The sequence below is a fragment of the Perca flavescens genome, chromosome 16, assembly GCF_004354835.1.
Source record: "Perca flavescens isolate YP-PL-M2 chromosome 16, PFLA_1.0, whole genome shotgun sequence".
NCBI classification, from domain to species: domain Eukaryota; kingdom Metazoa; phylum Chordata; class Actinopteri; order Perciformes; family Percidae; genus Perca; species Perca flavescens.
This window is the reverse complement of record NC_041346.1, coordinates 23,327,796-23,349,060: the sequence shown is the minus strand read 5'-3', so window position 1 is coordinate 23,349,060 and position 21,265 is coordinate 23,327,796. Positions and strand designations below refer to the sequence as shown.

Genomic DNA, 21,265 nt, shown 5'->3' with positions numbered 1-21,265 from the left:
AACGTTTTTAGGCCCAAGAAAGTCTTAGGGGGACTCTGTATGGATATCTAATATGTATTAACAATGTTTTATGAATTAATCAATAATACTGTATACTGTATTTATGATACATTGTTTAATATATGACATATTCTTGATACATGTATTGGTGTCTGTTGCAAAGTATACAGTTGGGGATGCACTGGTTGCTCCCTGTTCTGTCCTCTAATTGGATAAATGATGTGAGTAAACTGCTGCTACTCACCCTAAAGACTCCAAACTGCTATAGCACTGCCATCCACTAACAAGATAACGTATTCTCTGCAGTCCAAATGACAGGGCTAATGTGACTGTCACTCAGATTAACAACATCTCGGTCTCGCAGAGGACCATATCTCTGCCTGTCGAACTCTGTCTATTCATTAATGTCTGTCGCTTAGGCAGCATAGGTTTTTCAATCAAAGCTGTATTTTCATTGTTGATTGAACAGAAAAGGAATAATGCTGTGCGACTTACTTGTTTATATAACACACTGCTCTGCAGTGAAAGTTTGAGAAACTGTTTTGCTGCATTCATTGTTATCTCCACTTGCATCAACCCATCAGGGCAGAAAACTGAATGGATAATGAGGGAGTAGACAGCCCATAACCCTTCTAATCATATGCACTGGAGGCATTAGCATATTTTTGGAACAGAATCTCAATATCCCAAACTCTGTACTTTTTTTTCATGTTTTCTTTCCTTTGAACAATTGGATCCCCCAATTGGATTTCATTATAATCTTTGCCTTTGACTGGTCTGGTTTCTCACTTTCTGTGTCTTGTTTACAGGTTATGATGAAGCCTGCGCTCCTCAGATCTCTTTCTTATCTTTCTGTCTGGTTGTCTCTGTCTCCCTTTGCCATCACCTATTAGGTACATCAAACAAGTACAGAAGTGTGTTCTGACTTCCCAACATTATCCTGGCTCTGTTATCCTTGCTAAAAGTATTACTGAACTGACCTTCTCTACAAGGATCTTTGACCAAACCTCTGTCACTTTTGTATGGTATTACACCTGCCAAACCTCTCTAAAGGGTCTACAGTCTCTAATCCCCAAGTCTTGTTTTGGGGTAATCTTACATACTAGATAGTACAGTGCCCATCCTGGTTATCACACTGCACTGAACACTGCTCATCTCCAGTAAGTCCTTTGATTCTGCATAAAAGGCATTCTGTTCTTTTGATCCATTTGATTGCCTCTAATCTGCTGCAGTGCATTAATGATGGAAAATCACAGTGCCTCAGCGATAGTGTTTTCATTTGGTGGCCCTCTGACTTTGCCATGTTTTTTATTTTTTCAGTATTTTGTGAATTTGATTGAAGCACTTCTCTCTCAGGTGTGAATTCATATTTACCTTGATAGGTGGAAGGAAGCAGTCAGGGAGAGGGAAAAAAAGTGCAGGCAACAGTAAGTAGAGTTGAGCTGACTGTCATCAATCAGTGCCATGTGGTGGCACACTTTGCCCAACCTTCAGACGAGTTGTCCCATCAGACGAGGATTGAAGCTACTCATGATTGAGCTTCATGAAAGCTCTCACACACTCTTAAAGCCTCTTCCAAGGGGCTTTTTGGGGGCATGTTTGCATGTAAGGCACAGATGGCGCCAATGAATCACATCCCACGTTTACACCCTTCCCCCTTCCCCCCCTGGTTAATCAGGCATTTGGCCTCAAACCTAACATTGTTTCATTATATGGTTTGTCACCTACTTTCTTGTTTCTCCTGGTTTTCTTTCATCATGTGTCTCCTTCACACCAGCTATAGGCTCCCCCAGTGTCCTGTCTATTCACATTTGTGGTTTCCCTTTGTGATGGCAGGCTTGTAAAGCTACAATTTGGCAGATATGTACAGATATGTGTGCCAATATGTTCAATATACACATAAGCCACAGATTGTAGGTTATCATTGATCTCTTTTTCGCACTGGAAGAATGAAATGGTTAATTCTCCTAATTTAAGGTATTGGGAAAATACAATAACCTTTAAAGTCGTGTAGGGCTGTTAATCCTTTGGTCTATAAAATGTCTAAAATTATAGGAAATGAGTTGATCTTGGTTCCCCAGAGTCCAAGGTGACGCCTTTTTTAAAATGTGTTGTTTTGCCTGACCAACAGTCCAAAGCCCAAAGATATTCTGTCTAGAATGACATCAAACAAAAACAGCGAATCTTCTCATTTATTAACTGGTAATGTTGTGTCAAACAAGACCTTAAACATGTCTCTATTCAAAGCCCTCAAAGTGCAGAATCTGCTGCTGCCCTAACTTGAGGTGTAACTGTAACAATATGTGGCTATAGAATGGTGATGGTTGCCAGCCACCCTGCACTGGGTGCTAAGGGGAATTTAGGGCTTGTGACCCGGTAATCCTATTACTCTGACTGCTGCTTTGCCAGACTACTGCAATGGGCAGAGCCACACTCAGCATCTCAGTATCACCGTGGCACCTATATTAATCTCTTGCTGCAGGATGCTCTGTTTCCCCCAGTGCCAAACCTTAAACAGAAGAACATTGATTAAACAATGAACTAAATACTCACAATAACACACACACACACACACACACACACACACACACACACACACACACACACATTTCAAGTCTACAGGACAAATGCAAAGGTTTAATTCAAAACAAAAAAGAAACTCAATTACTGTATTTGTCAAAGACACATTACATCATAATCACGGCACACACGAGATATTAGAATAAGATTCATTCCACAGATCTACAAACCCTAAATCAATACTTGCTCACTTGTTGTAAACAGATGTCTGGTTTTAAAGATTCCCTCCAGACACGTCCTAGGACGCATAAAATACTCTGCTTTGAAAAATAATTTGTGTCCTGATATTGTTTTTTCCACATAAAAAATATCAATGAACACATTTTTAAAATCCTAAAATTACATTGACTCCTCCCTCTTTGACTAATCCAGGATCTATGAATATGCAAATATCTATTGTTTCAGAGATTAGCTTCTAGACACAAGATGTCTCCTACTTCACTGAAAAGTCCATTCTCAGTGTAAATTGCATACTGGACTATGATTGGCTTTCAATCAACTTGTGATGTCACAAATGATACACATATTAAACTCAGATTTAAAGTTACAAAGAAACTTTCCCTCTTCAGCAGATAAATGTGAAAACAATCTAATATCAAACTCTGCACATACGCTGTTCTGCACTGTCAAGGTCAGTCATCCAACTGACGTAGCAATAGTGCTGTCCAAACAAAAATGTTCTTACTTTCCAGTTCAAACGAATGTGTAACTATAAGAAAAGCTCAAGCTATCAGTCATTGTGTTATTGTATATTTCACGCACATTTCTTTCATTTCAGTGGAGTCACTTGTGAGTTTGACTCAGATTTGCATTTAAAGGAGACACTGCCACTATCTCTTCATGTAAGAACTTGGAGGAGGATTAAGATTAGGTTTTCTGCGTCACTACACATGCAGGTGTAGTATTGCTTTTTCGTAGTTTTTGTGGACGTTAGGACATGTCTGCTTGATTCCCCTTTTCTTAAAACTTACCGACGCCCATTTCACTTCTCATGTCTGAAACACAGATGAGATTATAACTCTGTTTTACATCACTTTAGATTTGGGTTTTTGTAAGTTATGAAATAATGTGAATAATTACCTTCATACTATAAGTAAACCTATTTATCGTGGTGTCTTCATGAGTGCACATGTGGATGTATGGACTTAACGGTGTCTCCGTGTGCACCTTCCACCCATATCTCATTGAGGGTGAGTGTTTGGCATGCTCGGGTCGGCCCTTTGTATTTCCTCCACGTCCCATGTGACTAACCCTGAGTATCCGCCGTCAGCACTCTAGGGCTGGCTGTCCTTTCACTGTGCCTGTCAGGGAGTCACTCAGGCGTGGAGCCATTCTCACTGCAAGGGCGCCGGCACTCAAGGAGTGCCTGCCTGGGCCCGCACTGGGACTTATCTGCTTCCTCTGACAAGCCTGCTTCAAGTGTAGTTGACTCCTCTCCCAAGGTACGAGCTGACTCATCCATCATCATGTTTACTGTTTTTATCCGGGGCGGCTTTTCGTCCTGACCTTGCCGCTTTAATCTAAGATGAAAGGACATAACGTTGACCAATTAAGTGTACCACATTGGTCTGTTCTAAAGGCTACCCAGAGTTGGGGGGCCTTTGATTCTTTTCCTTCTCTGCCTCCTTCTAGACGTATTAACACGGGACCACGGAGTTGATCTATTCTGTCTCTCAGCCTCTATAAACACACTTTTGCAGTGTAAGTAATGAAGTCATTTATCTATAGAAGTCACAGCTGTAGCTCCCAGATGGAGCTGGTGCAGTGTCGCTGCCAGCTGTGGTTGCTTGTCTGTCTTTCAGAACTGTGTCATTAAAATCAAGGATAAAACATACTGAAAAGACAACAAAAAAAAAGACAATAAAACAAAGCCCTTCAATCAAAACTGTTCCAAACTACTGGAAAAACCAAGTTTATATCACAACAAAGCCTCAGTTATTCTACGCCTTTGCAGTAAATTCCAGTCTTGTGTGTAACCCCGCTGTCATGGAGAAGCCCCTGTTAAGCAGCCCTTTAAGGCTGGCTGTTTCCTGTTAGCACCATCTCTCCCACAGGACCAGACTGCTGCTGCTCACTGGAGGCTGCCAACAGACCAAAGCCCAGGAGTCCAATCCATAATATGTGCACTCAGGCGGAAACCACTCACGTAGGCACAGACAGGCACCAGCAAGCATCCAAATGCAGGCAGACACATTTTTAAAATGTTGTCTGCCTATCTAGCTCTTGTATATTTATTCTTTCTTTCACATAACACTGCCAGCTTGCACAAACACAAACTCCCATCCATTTCTGGTCTAAGCCAAGGTCATCGTCCGTGGCGACTGTCGAGGTAATTGCTCACTTATCACACTCCTGCTGACTAATGATGAGACGTGCCAGCTCACGGCAGACGTTTGGGCCTCAGCGGCATCATGGGAGTCACTCCGTCCTCCCTGTTTGGCCTTGAGGCTGAGAGGCCTGTCTGAAAATACCACCTATAAGGAGAGAGACTAGTTGAGCAGCACTGATTAAAGCTCCAATTCTTTGTTTAACTAATGGGACATTGTAAGAAGCAGCTGCTTGATTGCCAAAACATGTATTTCCTTCTCAGGAAAATTAGCACTCGCAGTTGGAGTTTCACATAAAATAAATGTGCTAATTTTATTACAAATAGTTTCCCACTACTTTGTTTTCCAAGAAGCCTTTTTTCAGGTTTCAGGCTGTTGGGCAGCTGTTGCGTTTCTCAGCTCTCAACAGTAATTTCTTTGTATACTGAATTGGGAGGGAAAGCGGTGAAATTCCTTGGAACTCCCCGAATTCTGGGGATTGTAATGAAGGGGTTGCTAGGTTACAATCTATAGGCTCTATTGTGAACTCCTGTATGGATTCAATGGTACTACAGGGAGCATCAATGACCCACAATGCACCCGACATTCCACTGCTTTTCAGGCTCAAGAAAGGGGAGTGGACAACTTTTCCTTTTCAAATTACCAAATACCATTAACAGAAGGAATGGCAGTGGCCTCTCATTAAGAAGTTGCTGACAGATATTTTTGGAGCCAAGAAGGATGCTTTTTTTTCAGCATCTGCTGTACAACTACTTCACCTGCTCCTATACCTGCTGTCCCTCTAGAAAAGAGGTCATGAACACTGAAGTTCATCAGAGTCCCTCATGTGCGTCCTCCACAGTTTGCTCCGAGACTCGAGCCTCCTTATCCCTTGTGGTCTGTGAACATGTCAAGATTAGATCTCGGTCTGTATCTTAGGATCATGAGTTCCACACTTTTTCGTTTAATATGATCCATACTAGCCCAATGGTCATATTACAAGTGTGTTTGCAGAGGCTAATGTATGTGGACAGAATATATTGTAGACGGAATAAAATTTCAAAGAAGCTGCTCTGAAAATGTCACACCAAATTTCATTGTCTTGGCTTGCTCAGATATTACTAATAAGTGAGTGGCCCCTTGTCTTCTCTGGTTTGAAAAAAAAATCTAAATCAAAAAATCTTTTTTAAAAAGAGGCTCAAAATTTATAACACTGGGATCTCAAATTCTACTGAGAGCCAGCTCCTCATTTTGTGCACATAGCAACAGCCATCACTATTCTGTCTGACACTTTCATAATAGATTGCAGAGAGGAACGCTGGCTCAAATTTGTTACGCTGTCTAGGAAGACGGATGAGTCAGACGTCTTAAATGCACACATCCAGACAGAAAGATTTGAAATAAATGCTCTCACTCTTGAGCTTCAACATTGCTGTAGCACTGTAGCGCTCACAGTCAGCAGCGGAGGCATAGTTTTAAGGTTTTAGGACAAATCTTTGAAGTGTGCATCTTAGAACCAAAAGCCCATTTCCTTCTCATGCCTGTTAAATCCACATATTAGTCATACACTTTTCATTACAACTCATGTGTTATACCTCAAGTATGTCTTCTTAAATGACATACTTGAGGTATAAAAACATCATTCAGAAAGTTTCACAATTCATAACAGCGGACTAAACTAAACTAAGCTCTTCTCTGGAATATTTATGCTTTGCTGCTGAAAAGTCCTCTGAAGGCTTCAGGGAACTTGTGTGATGAACTTTTTAAGTGTTTGTTCCGCTGTTGATAACAGGAAAAGCACAACAATGCGAGTGCATTAAAAGCTTGAATATTTCAAAACACTTGGCACTTAAGCAAAGAAAATATAAAAATTTTATACTTTGAATGAAGTTGCAAAATCCCATTTTGCTTCACCAGAATGCCAGCATAAACTGTGAATTATGAAAGAGGTGTGTGTGTGTGTGTGTGTGTGTGTGTGTGTGTGTGTGTGTGTGTGTGTGTGTGTGTGTGTGTGTGTGTGTGTGTGTGTGTGTGTGTGTGTGTGTGTGTGTGTGTGTGTGTGTGTGTGTGTGTGTGGACACTTATGTGGTAGTAGAGAAAGTAAGTAGTGTATAGTTCATCTATGTATGGAAAGTGTGTTGTGTGGCTCATTGTTGTTGCCAACCATTTTTGTCTTCAAATGTCCCGTCTGGTCTTTCGGGGGCCCAAAACGCTTTTGTTAAAATATTTGATATGGTGATGCTTCAGCATACGGCTGCACCATATGAGGAAAAAATGTGATATGCGATAATGCTGTTGAATATTGCAATAACGATATTACTTGCGATAAATAAACCGATAAAAGGTATTCATGTCTGCATTTCTACTGCTTTCAGCGTTCTGCTAAAATACAACAAATTGCTTGTTGAATGTAAAACAAATGTAAGGAAATAATTTCCAACATTCTTTTATTGAACAAATTGAACATTGAATTGAACATAAAAGGCACCACTAAAAAAAATGACATTACATTTAAAAAATTAACATTTTAAAGTGCAGTTTTCTACTGATATTCTCTTTCAACTAACTAAAATCTGATGTGTGTATTGCACCAGCTGATATCGCGATGACAATACAAAAAACGATATATTGTGCAGCTCTATTTCAGCAGTATACAGTACAGTAAATGGATGATTAACATTCCATACACTGGTTTGTTTAGTTTTAAGGTAAAAAAAAGAGTTCAATTTTCTTACTTCCTTTTATTAACTGAAGGTTAAGGTAAAGGAAGGAACAAGCTTTTCTCTATTTTTACCAGTCGATTGAAGTGTAAAGAGAAAAAAAGTATATTCCTCGAGCCATTTTAACTGTTTAACTAATTGCATTGTTAATTGATGCATGCAGTTATGTTTTTTGTCTTGTCTGATAACCTTTTACTGCCTTTTGTCGATTTCGGGACTCCGTGTTTGGCAGGTTGATGTTAAAGCAAAAATTGTATTCTCATTTTCAGTGGATTTCACACAGGGTTCATAAGCATAATGCAATAGAGATAAATGAAATCCAGCACCTGGTTTTTGGTTTCACACTTTCCTTTCATCTCACCGCCAATACCACTTCAGTCTGCGGCATGAGCATTTCCCCATTCCACCAAAACCCCGGCTATTGGGCGCTCTCTGTCTCTGTGGTGTGTTTCCTCCTCTCCCTCTCTGAACCTTTTCTCCATTTAATCAGCTCTCTCAGGACTCAGCTCTGTATAATTAGAGACTGAAACTTTAATCACCATGGATCCAGGGCAGCGGAGAGCAGGGCATTTCAAATAGACTACACACAAGCAGGAAATGAGCATGAAAGAAAGTATGGAAATGTAGAAACGGATGTGACAAAAATTCTTGTCAATGCAAATCATGACATGTATTTGTTATCAGCCTGTTAAAAACATTCACACAGACAGTAAGGACATATCTCAAGTTCACACAAAAAAAAAAAAACTATCTCATAATCATGTCTGGTAGGTCTCGTATTGTTCATAATGTCTAGCTAATTGTTCCCTGGCAGTATTGTGTAGCTGGATTAAAAGGTCACAGTTGGCAGGATGTCCTTACATAACAACAGCTGTCTCCTCACCTCCACTCCTACTGTCTCCTCCTATCTGATCTCCTCTTCTCTCTCTCTCTCTTCTATTTTTCCATCTTCTTACCCATGCCTTGTTTCCAGACTGGTGTTCATTTTACCCTTTCCTTTTTAAACATGTCATTTTCCTCATCCTCTCTCCACTTTACATATTAATCTGGCTCCAATGGGAAGCTGGCAGTGTATTTTGTCCTTGGCACATTTAAAAAAAATTGTCCAAACTTTTACTGTTCACTTTGATTTGTTCCCTAAACACAAGATGTGATTTAAAAAAAGAAAGAAAACAAAGTTATTTGGGATTTTGGCCCAGTGACTTGTTGGGTTTTCAGTTATTTATAGTGCAAAATATAACATAGAGACATTTGGAAATGAAATCAAACTTTAAAGTGGCTATAATAGGTATTTTTGTAATATCAAAGAAGATCAATACCACTCTCACAAAAATCTTACAAAAATAATAATAGTAAAACACCAGCATTTTGTAACATGATAGATGGCTTTGGCCTGACAGACATCCTTGTAGGCCCTGGTGGCTGGTAGCCACCAACAGTTGAACCCTGCTTTATGTTTAGAAGTGACGCTGATTTGAGTCGACAGGCCAGACTTGCTAAGTTCCTCAGCAGAAAGCCTTGCCAGCTGACAAGATGAAAACATGTTAGTCGCTCAGTGCAGACACAGCTGTTGTGTACCACTCAGTGAACAGAGTGGAGGCAAACCTACATCCTTGGCCTTTTATTTAAATGTTGTCTAATTTAGCTGGTGTAGTTTGTGTTTTGTGGCCCTGAGAGTCGTGGGTCAGCTGTATGTGGCCACATGATAATTCCTCGTCCTTTCTATTTATAACATGATACTTATCAGCCATGTGACAGGTCCTTAGGAATTGTCCTGAATATTTTAGAGGATTAATGAGGTAAAACTAACAATGTTTAATGCTTTTAGTTACTATCTGTCAGAATGCACCTGCATTGGATTTTTGACCTATTGGTTCTCATTACAGTCAAGGTGAAGTTAGGGCAGTCTATCTCTGTTACCTAAGTGTCCTTTCTCTTTTCACTGGCATCAGAGAGCTGCAGAGAAGTTTTCTTTTTAGTCTGCATGTCTACCACGATTCATCAGACTTTATAAGTGCTCCTATTGTGAGCTGCCAAGCTAATAAAGATGCTGCTATATTAGAGTGCACTCCAGATCATGTTTTAATGCTGACAGATTGATTCCAATTATGCCCTTAATTCTGTGAGCATGCCAAATGTGCGGCAGGACATACACTGTCACTTTCGGGTGGCAGTAGCTCAGACTAGGTTTGGGAACCGGAGGGTCGCTGGTTCAAGACCTGTGGGGACCAAGTACGGAGCGTGGACTGGTAGCTGGAGAGGTGCCAGTTCACCTTCTGGGCACTGCCAAGGTACCCTTGAGCAAGGCACCAAACCCCCCAACTGCTCAGGGCGCCTTTAATGGGCAGCCTCCTCACTCCGACATCTCTCCATTAGTGAATGTATTGGTCCTGTTTGTCCATGTGTGTGTATTTCGGGCCTGTGTGTAATGTGTTTTAATAACTAACAACAGAGTGAAACATTTTTATTTTCCCTTGCAGGATCCATTAATCTTAATCTTTGACAATGAAGAGGTTGTGTGTGTGTGTGTGTTTTTTAAGTGTTTCATCTTCTCATTTTTCAAGGCAGGTTTTCTATATTTTGATTGTCTTGCTTTTTTCTGTCTTGTATGATACTAAACAATATATATTTGGATTTAAAACTGTACACGGAACAAAACAAGAATTTTGAATAAGTAATCTTGGGCTCTGGGAGTTGTGATGGCATAGTCAACAAAGTATTTGGCAGATTAATCTGTACAGTAGTGAAAGCGAGAAAGTGAAGCAGGTGAAGTATAAGTTTTCTAATCTTCTTGACTGTAATCAGCTGCAATCAAATATTCTATGATACCAACAAACCTACAGTAGGAAAGCTTAATTTACTGTCATACAGTTTTAAAACTGTGCTGCCTGTTGAAATCATATACTGTTAAGATTTTTGACTTATTTGAAACTATTCTTATGATAAGCTTTTTTGTCTGTTTTTTAGTATGAATTCAAGGCCAAGAACATCAAGAAGAAGAAAGTCAGCATTGTGGTGTCTGTGGACGGGGTCAAGGTGATGCTGAGGAAGAAACAGAAGGTAAGTCAATCGTGACACACTCTAAAAGGAATAAGATATAACAATTTCCACTGGATTCAGAAACTAAACACCAGAGTTGGTAACACTGAACAAAAAAAAGACACATTGCAGCTTTAAATGAGATGTAAAAATGGCTATATTAGTAATAATAAATGAATAACTTCTTCAGACATGCTTTATCAGTGATGCTTTATTGATGCTTAATCACAATCATCTGTCTCATACACAGAGGAAAGAATGGACATGGGATGAGAGCAAGATGCTGATCATGCATGATCCCATATACAGGTCAGTCACACCTCTTAATCTCTTTCATTCATTTAATATATATATATATATATATATATATATATATATATATATATATATATATATATATACTGTATGTAAAACAAATATTACATCTTTCTATCTTTGCCACTTGCCTTACACACACAGGGGGTTAAACTGCCTGATATTCAGTGCAGTCTATTATTTGCACTCTGTGTGTTCTTGTTAGCTTTAACCAAAGTAATGACTGTGAGCATACTGCAGGTAATACAAACTGTATGTCTCTCAGTGGAAATGATATCCTTCAGCTTGATCTCTGTGGATGAAGCTGGGGCCCCCCCCATGTACTTTACCATGCAGGACTAATGCTTTAATGTACTGTACCGTATGTGCCAAATGCACTTACATTCATAATATAGCATGAATGAATAATCAATAGCTTGTGCTTGTAGTTTTGTAGTTGGCAGAGCATATGTTAGTCAGTATATAATTTTACATCCTCTCAGATTAAAGTAGAGTAAATAACATGCATTCATTAGGGCCACAACATCCCATCACCTACCTTCCCTGTAGGCTCCATGGTGATGAAGCCTGTCAACTAATCATCAACAGGCCTATGAAGCTGTCAGTCACTGCTAAACAACTCACAGCAAATAAACCGTAAAGTGTCAAAACAATACTGTGTGTCAGGTGCTAAGAAGAGAACAAAAGTTTAGAATGCAAAGTGCGGGCAAAAATTAAAGGTACGATTTTGGTCAGGAGGACTTTTTCTTTTTTGGCTGGCTTGAAACAAGCAAACTAATAAGGCAACCTCTTCATGGAAATAAAAAAGTCAGAGATGGAAAGGCGTAGGCAGGCACTTAAAGGTGTGTGTGTGTGTGTGTGTGTGTGTGTGTGTGTGTGTGTGTGTGTGTGTGTGTGTAAAGTGTGTAAAGTGTGTGTGTGTATCTGTTTGAGGATCTCATTTGGCAAAGCCACACCTCATCAAGGGGTTGTGTGTGTTAAATGTAATTATCCTTGCTTGTGTTTCTGTGGGTGTTTGTGCAGTGGGGATATATAGTACACTTTGTATCATGTCACTTTCAGTAGTTGATGGTCATAATTAGTTTGGCCAGTTCCCAGTGGAGTTGTTTTATAGCAGTAAAGCTGCAGATGGAGATGCAGAGCGGACCCTTTGCTCTGCCAGTTTACTGCAGCTCTTGCAGGACAGAACCAGATGGGACAGCATACTTCACAAAGATCATCAGTAGTGTAGGGGCGTGTATTTATTTTTTTTATTTTTTTTTACAGTATAAGTATTATACTGTAAATAATCCTTTTAATCAGATGTATGTCTGCATTAGGTCAGTTCTTTCTACCCTGATTTCAATATGGGGTTTTAATATTAATTTTTCATTAAGAGGATAGAGACTGTGAAGAAAGGGGGGGATCATCTTAAAAAAAAGAAAAATTATTTTATATATTGAGGTTTCTAACGTTTGTGTATTTAATTTTGGGTCATGTTTTCTAGGATTTTCTACGTGTCTCATGACTCCCAGGACTTAAAGATCTTCAGCTATATTGCAAGAGATGGTCCCAATAATTCCTTCAGATGCAATGTCTTCAAGTCAAAGAAGAAGGTACAACAAACGTCCACTCACACAGCTCCTGACTATAGACATGCATAGCTGATTACAAACACACTTTTCTGCAGTCGTAATACATGGTGCATTTTGAGTAAAGCCTTTTCTTTTTCTTAACTGCAAAAACCTGTGCACTTATTCCTCTCACTACCTAATTTGCTGCGGTCATTGCTCCTTGATTTAAATCCCCCAGCTGCATACAGAAAGTGGTAGTACACTGAGACTTACCTCATACAGACTTAAATGTGAGTTGCTTTAGTTTTCTGTGTCAAACTACCTGTGACTGAGAATTGTTTGTATTCTGTTTTGGAATTTTGATCCTTAATTTAAGAATTAATTTCCTGATTATGTCAGCTCAGTTAATATAATGTTGGTTTTTAACTTTTTTGGGGATTTGATTTCCTGTAGCTTAGTTAATATCCTGTGGCTTGCTGCACAAAAATGCAGTTGTAATCCTTGTCTTCCAGGGCATATTCACTGCAGATACAAAGCCTGCAGTGACTATGCACTGGAAGACAAGGATTACAACTGCATTGTTTTTAGACTTTACCTTTCTTTACTTTGAGCAGTTCCACTGTGTGTTGCTGCAGTTGTTGAAAGTTACTGCAGTCTTGGCTTACAGGGCTGGTATTATCAGTCAGCTGTAATGAGAATTGTTCCAAAGAAGTGATGTTGTTGGTCTCTGATCACTGGTATTCAACTGCGTGTCAAGGATGACAGTGTTCACGTTTTCAGTCCATCCAAAGACTACAGCAGATAAACACTGATTGACGCATCTCATAGCAGACAGGATGAACTCATCTGTGAAATCACTTGTTGTGGTGGCGTCTGCTCTAAACACTGACCTTTTATCTGAAACTCTCCACTCTGTTCTCTCTGTCCATCTGCCTCTCCCTCCTCTCTTTCCCTGGCAGACGCAGGCCATGCGTATTGTGCGCACAGTAGGTCAGGCCTTTGAAGTGTGCCATAAGCTGAGTCTGCAGCATGCTGAGCAGGATGCAGACGGACAGGCGGATGGAGAGAGTGACAAGTCCACAGAGGAGTCCAGCAGTCATGGTGAGGCCTACCTGAAAGGGTTTACTGGTATCTGCTATGCACAGTGTTGCCTTCAAAGTAGTAAGAGTACATTCAAATACACATAGACAGATATTATATTGTGGCTGATTTTAATACCCTGAAGCCAAAGAAACGGTGTACTATTATCTGTTTGTAGATCCTAAAAACTATTAATAGTACACTGATTCTTTGGCTTTGTTTGCAGCTAATTCTGAGCCACAGTCTGTTTGTACAGTTTAGTTTCTGTTTAGCAATGTGCAAACACCTGCTGCTTGTCTGAGCCTCCCACCTGTTAGGGAACAACAACAACTCTTTGTAGAATAGGCCAAAACCATCACAAAACTGCAATTATTAAACCACATTGCTAAGTCTTTCTTGCTGGACTGTTGGAAGATATTTTCTGGATTTTCTTTTAGTGGAACAATGCACTGCATATACCCAGCTATGTTATTGGACACATGACAAGTTTTTATTCACCTCAACCATTACAGTTTGTCACATGCAAAATGTATGTATAGATAGTTTTAATATATGTTTTTCACACTTTCCAATGATAGAAAAAACATAGAACAATCATTAAAACATTGAAATAAGTTAAACTGACAATATTAACATATTATCCTATCAAAAGAATGAGAGAGTTGTAAGTACAGTGATAGAAGAGGTGGGATAGTCATTGTATTGCAAGTCATAAGTAAGTCTTTCCTATGAGGTCCCAAATCATGGTATATGTAACATTTATGGCATTTCAAAGCAAAATTAAATGCAAAAGTATGCCTTGGTGTTTTATTTTTTTCTGATACCAGGGTTGGGGTTTGATGGTGTCATGGAAGTTTCCTTTGCAGCAGGGGGGTAGAGTTTTCAAAGTTTAGTAAAGTGAAACAAATAAGACAGTCGGAGACTATAACCAAGTTGGGTTTTTGTATTTTATTAAAAACATATATATATTTGCAAATAGGAACAACATGATTTCACAAAAGGCCGCAGCCCAGTGTGGAGTCAGTTTTTTCTGAGTGAACAGAACCACTAGGCTTATATGCATCTTCAGAGTGACAGCACACACGCACTTGGATTATTATGACGCTACAATTCTTACAGGCAATCTGATACACATGCAGACATCTCGGAGCCATTTCGCCTCCTCCTCCCTGTACGATTTTCACCCCCCCAGTTACATCTTAACTGGCATGGGAAAACTAGAGATAGTTTTAGAATGACCTTGTAGCCCCTATCTGTTCAGACAAACAGTGCTCACATTATGTTCCAGACTGGATGTCTCAGCAGTTAAGCAGAAACTGAGATAAACTGTCTTTCAATAATGTGAGAGAATTAAAGTAGAAATAAAACATAAAAATATAAGGAATTATGCTTAAATGTAATTTTTTCCATTACAATGGTTAGATAATCAAATCTGAATCTAGTTTTGAATCTTTTCTTTAATTCATTTGTCTTTATAAGAAAAATGAAAACAAATCAAAGATCAAAATTAGAAGTATGCTTATCTGAATGTTTTTAATTACCAAATGTGCTAGTGTGCACTGTCAAACTACCTTTTTTGTTGTCATTCACAGGAAAATGAAATTTGTCATCTGCATTTAACCCACCCTGTAGGCTTACGGAGGGGCGGTGGGCAGCCGCAGGGCCTTAGTTTGATTACACGCCTCTTTACGACCTAAATAGAGCCATCAAACATTGCTCGCTCATTAAATCAGCACAGTGATCAAACAGCAACAACAAAGATGTCCAATTTCACTGGAATCTAAACAGATTTAAGAAACAAGATCAAGTTAATCTGGATTTGAGTGTTCTTTGTGTGGGTTGGAGGGTAACAATGGGAAAGATTCCCGTGGTTACAACTGTCACGTCATTGGACAACACAACAGGTTGATTGCCATTGTTACCAGTGATCAGTGTAATTTGCACAGTGAATTAATAATTATGTACCACTGAGCTACAGTTGTGTGACAGGCAGAGTTGATCCCGTGTGGGTTAAAATAATGTATATGTGCTTAAAATAGCATTAATTTAGGGTTTAAGGATCTAAATGAAGGCATCCCTGTTTCTATGTTTTATAGACTCTTGTTCATTGTTTTACATAAACCCTCGAGGTGATCCTTTTGTCTGTGTGTACTCCTTCACAGGTCGTAAGTTGACAGGGGCAGAGCGAGATGAGGAAGAGGAGGACAGCAAACTTGGAGGAAGACGAGGAGAAGATCCTTCAGCTGGCACTTCACTGTGTGAAAAGGCAGTCAGTGACATTCTGCAGAGTCTGGCCGAACTGAACGTGGTCAAACCTGGACAGACCATCATAGTAAGATACTGCAGCACGTGCGCACACACACACACACACACACATACATACACACACACACGCACACACACACACGCACACACATTGAATTGCGTGGATAAGAATGTTATAATAAGCACAATGTATCGTGCTACAGTATGGTCAGCCTTATTTATTAAATTTGAAGGGTCAACAATGGGATTTAGACTTAATGGAAGTAAAGAATGCACCGATTGACCGGCTGGTGACCAGAATTGGCCGATTCAGTCTGACATATGCCGATTTTATCTCGGTCAAATGCTGTAAATAAATAACATTGTAAAGGCTAGCATACACAATGCATAGGAATTATATAGGCTAGCAAATAATAACAATAAACCCATTATTAATAACATTATCTTAATGCAGTGTAACTACTGTAAATAATGCACATCAAATACAAAGGTGAGCAAGGGCGTTCAATAATCGTCATTATATGGAATCAACAGCCACGTGCAACCTAGCTAGCAGGTGAAGAACACAAACAATGAAATCACCAGCTAACAATGAACTGACAACATAAGTTATACGACTTACAGTTCTCTAGGACTTACACACGTTCACATGCGCGCTCTCCACTGGCTAGTTATCCTCCGGACAGCGTCTCTTTTTTCCTTTCTCTCATTTTTCTTCCATAACATTGCACTTTAGATTCAATTCAATTCAATTTTATTTATAGTATCAAATCATAACAAAAGTGATCTCGAGACACTTTACAGATAGAGTAGGTCTAGACCACACTCTATAAATTCCAAAACCCCAACAGATGTGTGTGAATTTCCCACACCAGGAGCAATTTATATAGTTCTATTTTATAGCAATCTATTATCTGTTCAAAATATGTTCTATGCAAAATGTAAAATGTTCTATTAAAGAAAAGATAGAAAATTGTAATTGGTGCATCTCTAAATGGAAGAAAAAATGGAGATGTTTTAAAGGGGCAATACTCTAAATTCAGAACAATATTATAGCAGCAAACTAGTATTTGCTTTGTAAAGATATAGTGGAGTAATGGCATCCTGAGCAATGAATGAAGTCACACTCCCAGTTTCTCTGTTCTCTGTTTTGATAGCCAGTGATGCTGTGCTTGCATGTTAGTGCATGTGGCCATTACAAAATCTAGATATTTAACGTATTTGGGAACAATCGAACAGTGCAAACCATGTAGATGCATTTCCCATTGCGTTGGCTTACATACATAACATCTTGTTTAAAAGACGCGTGTACTGCTCTGATGCCCTTACACCTATAGTATAGTGATAGAAGTGTTTTTCATCTCTTTTTCAACAAGCCCACATATCATTTGTTACGTACCGTTACGTACAGTCCGTCTCTTTATGACATTAAACATTTGTGATGAACCATTGTGCTGCTAAGTTTGTATTTCACTTGGAAAGTAGAAGCTAGCAAGCTAGGTTAGGAACATACGTTCATAGGTCATTCCAGAGAGCCACTGTGAGCAAGGATAAGTGGGCATTTACTGAGAAATATTAGGAACTGTCTTTAAGGGAAAGAAAGTAAGGTTTGGCTGATTTGTTGCTAGGGACATTTTTGAAAAAGGTTGCTAAGGGGGTCATAGAAGTTGCTAAATCTAGAGGCAAAAATGCCAAATTGGCAGCACTAACCGTTGGAATTGATGTGATGTTTCCGACTGTTTTTAAGTGTTCAGCTAAACCTTACAACACCTAATTGTGAAATGTAAGGACATTCTCACATTCGCAGACTCACATAATGAACATGACATTCTCATGGCAGTTTAGTTTCCATCGCAGTTGTAGTGAAGGTTCCCGTTATTACTGACACCCGCAGCGGGGTTGCGGAAGCTGAAGCAGCAGCATCCACATTCTAATGGTTATAATGGTTATCTAATGCTGTGATTCATTCCTTTGGCTTTAGTGGTGTTTTGATGCCATTATCCAGGCATTGTGCTGCCAAATGGCTCATTGAACTAAGGAAGTACAGTATAGTGCTTTGTCATCTACTGCAGTACCTGACCAGATCATTGACTGCAGCTCTCCATGACTAACCTCATTTGGCAGCAGATACTGTATTTGCGACATTTCCTGGTCACGATTGCATGAGGTAAAAAAAAGACATTTTTCTTTCTCTGTGTTTAGGGTTTAGCAGAATTTAAATCCTTATGGAGTTTGGAACTGACTATTTTGTTTCGCAAATACATTGGCTGTGACAGGGTGAAAAGATGCAAACATGCAGGCTTTGGTGTGTCATGATGCTTTCCTTTGGATTTGTCACCATAGTGAGTGTGGTAGACACAGCTGTTACCGTGCTGCTTAAAGAGCGTGTTGGATTGGAGGGAACCTGAATATTCCTGCTGGCTGTGAAAGGGGGACTCTTAATCGCCACCATAATCCCATTGAGGGGTTCACGAACATCTGCTCTATGGAGATAAGCAAGGAGAGAGCGAAGGAAAGAAAGAGATGGAGGAATAATAAGAGATCAGGATAACAGAAAAAAAGACGAAAGAAACAGACTACACAAGATGCTGGTTGTATTTGGTGATTGCAAGCAGACAAAACAAGGGTGGACAAAATAACAGAAACATGTCGAAGACCATCTGAGGTGTTAAATCGACTTCTCTTTTTCTTTCTTTTTAAACCATAGTTTGTAGGGCTGTTACTAATGATTATTTTCATTGTCAACTAAAGGCCCTGAAAACATATTTTCTGAATCAGCTTTTTACAGTGAACAATCTGGCCCTACATGAGCACAACATTTTAATAACTTCATATTTCTTTTACTTTTGTCAAAGCTCCTCTCACTGGCGGGGCTGACTTTGAAAAAGGTGACATTATTCTGTACATCAATCACAGTTGAGCAACATTTGAGTCAAAATCTGATGACAGTTGTCGTGGGAGGTTTGCTTTTGTTGCCAGGCTGCTGTCAATCAAACCACTTCCACACAGTAAGAATGTTTTCTTTTTCCCAAACTTTAACTTTAATTATTGCTTATTTAGTCATGCGTATTTTCAGGGGCTTTAATCTTCTCAATTTGTTTAATTGTTTTGTCTTAAAAAAAAAAAAAAAAAGAAATAGCCAATTAAAATTTCCCAGAGCCTAAGGTGATGTCTTTAAATTGCTTGTTTCCACCACACCAACACAAAGATGTCCAATTTACTTTTATATAAAACAGACAAAAGCAGTAAATCCTTTTTTGCTTAATAAATTACTTAAAGGCTTAATTGATAATCAAAGTCATTGTCAAGTAATTATCTGACAATTGACTAGTCAATTAATCAAACCCTTTTTCCAGTACCAGTACTTGTATTGTTAATATACAGTACTAAAGAAGTAAAGAAGAAAGAAACCATGTTTTAGTTATTATTCAGTAATAACTAACACAAATTTAGATAATCTGCTTCATCACAATTTGAATGTGCTGTACTTTACAGTGTGCTACTTCGCCCTCTAGTGGTGTGATGTAGGAGTTACAGTATACTGTGTACCACTGTACCAAAGCATCATGCAGTTTTGCATGACGGCAGTAGCAGTTTGTGTGATTATGCAGACATGAATTGTATACGTTTCTGTTGGACTTGAACATAGTTACACACTAAATCCATCTCTCTTGTTCAGTGCTGATATCTCTGGGGACAGAAACACCCAACTGATCTGTCCCTGATCTGTGAGAAGAGGGTGAAGTAGTGAAAAGCTGCTGAGGGAATTTCTCCCGGAAATATTTGTGCTACCAGAGATCATCTGCAAAATCCTAAAAATCCATGGAGGAAGGAGACTGAGGGAGATAAATGAAGACAGGAGGAAGAGAGTGTGTGTTTGATAATGAGCTCAGAGATTATTCCGGTCCTGATTATTCCGGTTCCGGTTACATTAGAGCTCCAAGGGGCTCCAGATCAGTGGGTCACAGTCCTGGTCTCGGGGACTTCTATCCTACTGGCTCGTTAATTGCTTTCATCTGGTGTCCCGAGGTCTAAAAATAGCTCCATGAAGCCAGAGTTGAAAAAACTGGCAGCACTACGGGTCCTGAGGTCCTTTTTGTGTCTTGGATGGTTTTTGTGGGTTACAGGAGTATGTGTCAGGGAGTACGATGTCAGGGACAAATGTTGTTTTACTACCTTCCATCAATAAAACATGTTTTTATGTGTTTGTCTGTGTTCAGGACTTTGATCGAAGGTCCCTCTTCACTGTGACATCCCAAGGCATTACTCCCAGCAGCCCTTGCTCTCGCTCTATCACTCCGCTGGCATCACAGCACTATCTGCAGCTTCTTCAGCAGCAGCTACAGCAGCAACAGCAACACACACAGGTGGCCGTCGCACAGGTAAACAACACACAATCATACGCAGTGTGCAGGTTGTGTAAAACATAGTCTTGCTTTGCCAGACCCTCCTCCAAAGCGCATTGAAGGAGGGTCTGGCTACTCCACAAAGCATTCGGGGATGGGAGGAAAACATGCTCTGGTTTATTGGCATTTCTTTAAACCAATCAGAATCGTCTTGGGCGGTGCTAAACTCTGCACAGCCGCTACAAAATAGTCGTGCGAGACAAAAAAAAACTCAGATTGGACAGATAGTCTAGCTAGCTGTTTCAATTTACCCTGCAAAGATCTGAGGAGCAGTCAACAATAGTCCTCATAAATCCAAATTTTTTTTAATTCCAACGCAAAGAAAGCGGAAGGAAACGGAAAATACATGCATCCGGCGGAATTTCCTGCATCACTGGAGCAATCCTGGAAGTGGAACACCAAGGATATAGACTATGTAAAACACAACAGTAACTGAACACACCAAGTTTCTTTGAACCCTCTTCTGTATTACACCTTCAAATACAAGCTCAGATTTAGGGCTGCAACTAACAATCATTTTTAATTATTGATACATTTGACGATTGGTGTTTTTGATTAATCGTGGTTAAAAAGGCCCGTCACGACTTCCTTGAGCCTATGATGGCATCTTTAAAACGCCTTGTTTTGTTTGACCAAAAGTGAGAAACCTAGATATATTCCCTTTGTGATGATGTATGGCAAAGACAAGCAGCAAATCCTCTCATTTGACAAGTTGGAGCCAGAGAGCACTGTTTAACTATTTTGCTTAAACAATAGTGAAACAAGTCATTGATCACCGAAGTAGTTGAGGATTATTTTTCTGTCAACTAATCGTTTCAGCTCCACTCATATTGGTTCTTCTAAAAATACACAAACATTTCTATTCACTTTTTCCAACGCTTTCATTAATGAGATTAACAGTTCCCATAGGCTTTGCTCTTTCTATAATCTTTTACTGACAGGCTAACTTCAAATCAGTAGTCTTTCTTTTGAGAGGGGAACCCAATTATCAAAATGGAATA

General features: G+C 39.5%; 1 protein-coding gene across 2 annotated transcripts in view; it reads left to right on the top strand.

Moving 5' to 3' along the window:
* Positions 1 to 21,265, top strand: part of si:dkey-34e4.1 (carboxyl-terminal PDZ ligand of neuronal nitric oxide synthase protein) — a 52,721-nt gene that overhangs the window by 10,810 nt on the left and 20,646 nt on the right. For both annotated transcript variants that reach the window (XM_028601333.1, XM_028601334.1), the window contains exons 3-8: positions 10,574 to 10,666; positions 10,896 to 10,954; positions 12,447 to 12,555; positions 13,473 to 13,614; positions 15,756 to 15,925; positions 20,079 to 20,240. In XM_028601333.1, coding sequence (XP_028457134.1) covers positions 10,574 to 10,666; positions 10,896 to 10,954; positions 12,447 to 12,555; positions 13,473 to 13,614; positions 15,756 to 15,925; positions 20,079 to 20,240 — 735 coding nt within the window. The remainder of the gene's footprint in view (positions 1 to 10,573; positions 10,667 to 10,895; positions 10,955 to 12,446; positions 12,556 to 13,472; positions 13,615 to 15,755; positions 15,926 to 20,078; positions 20,241 to 21,265) is intronic.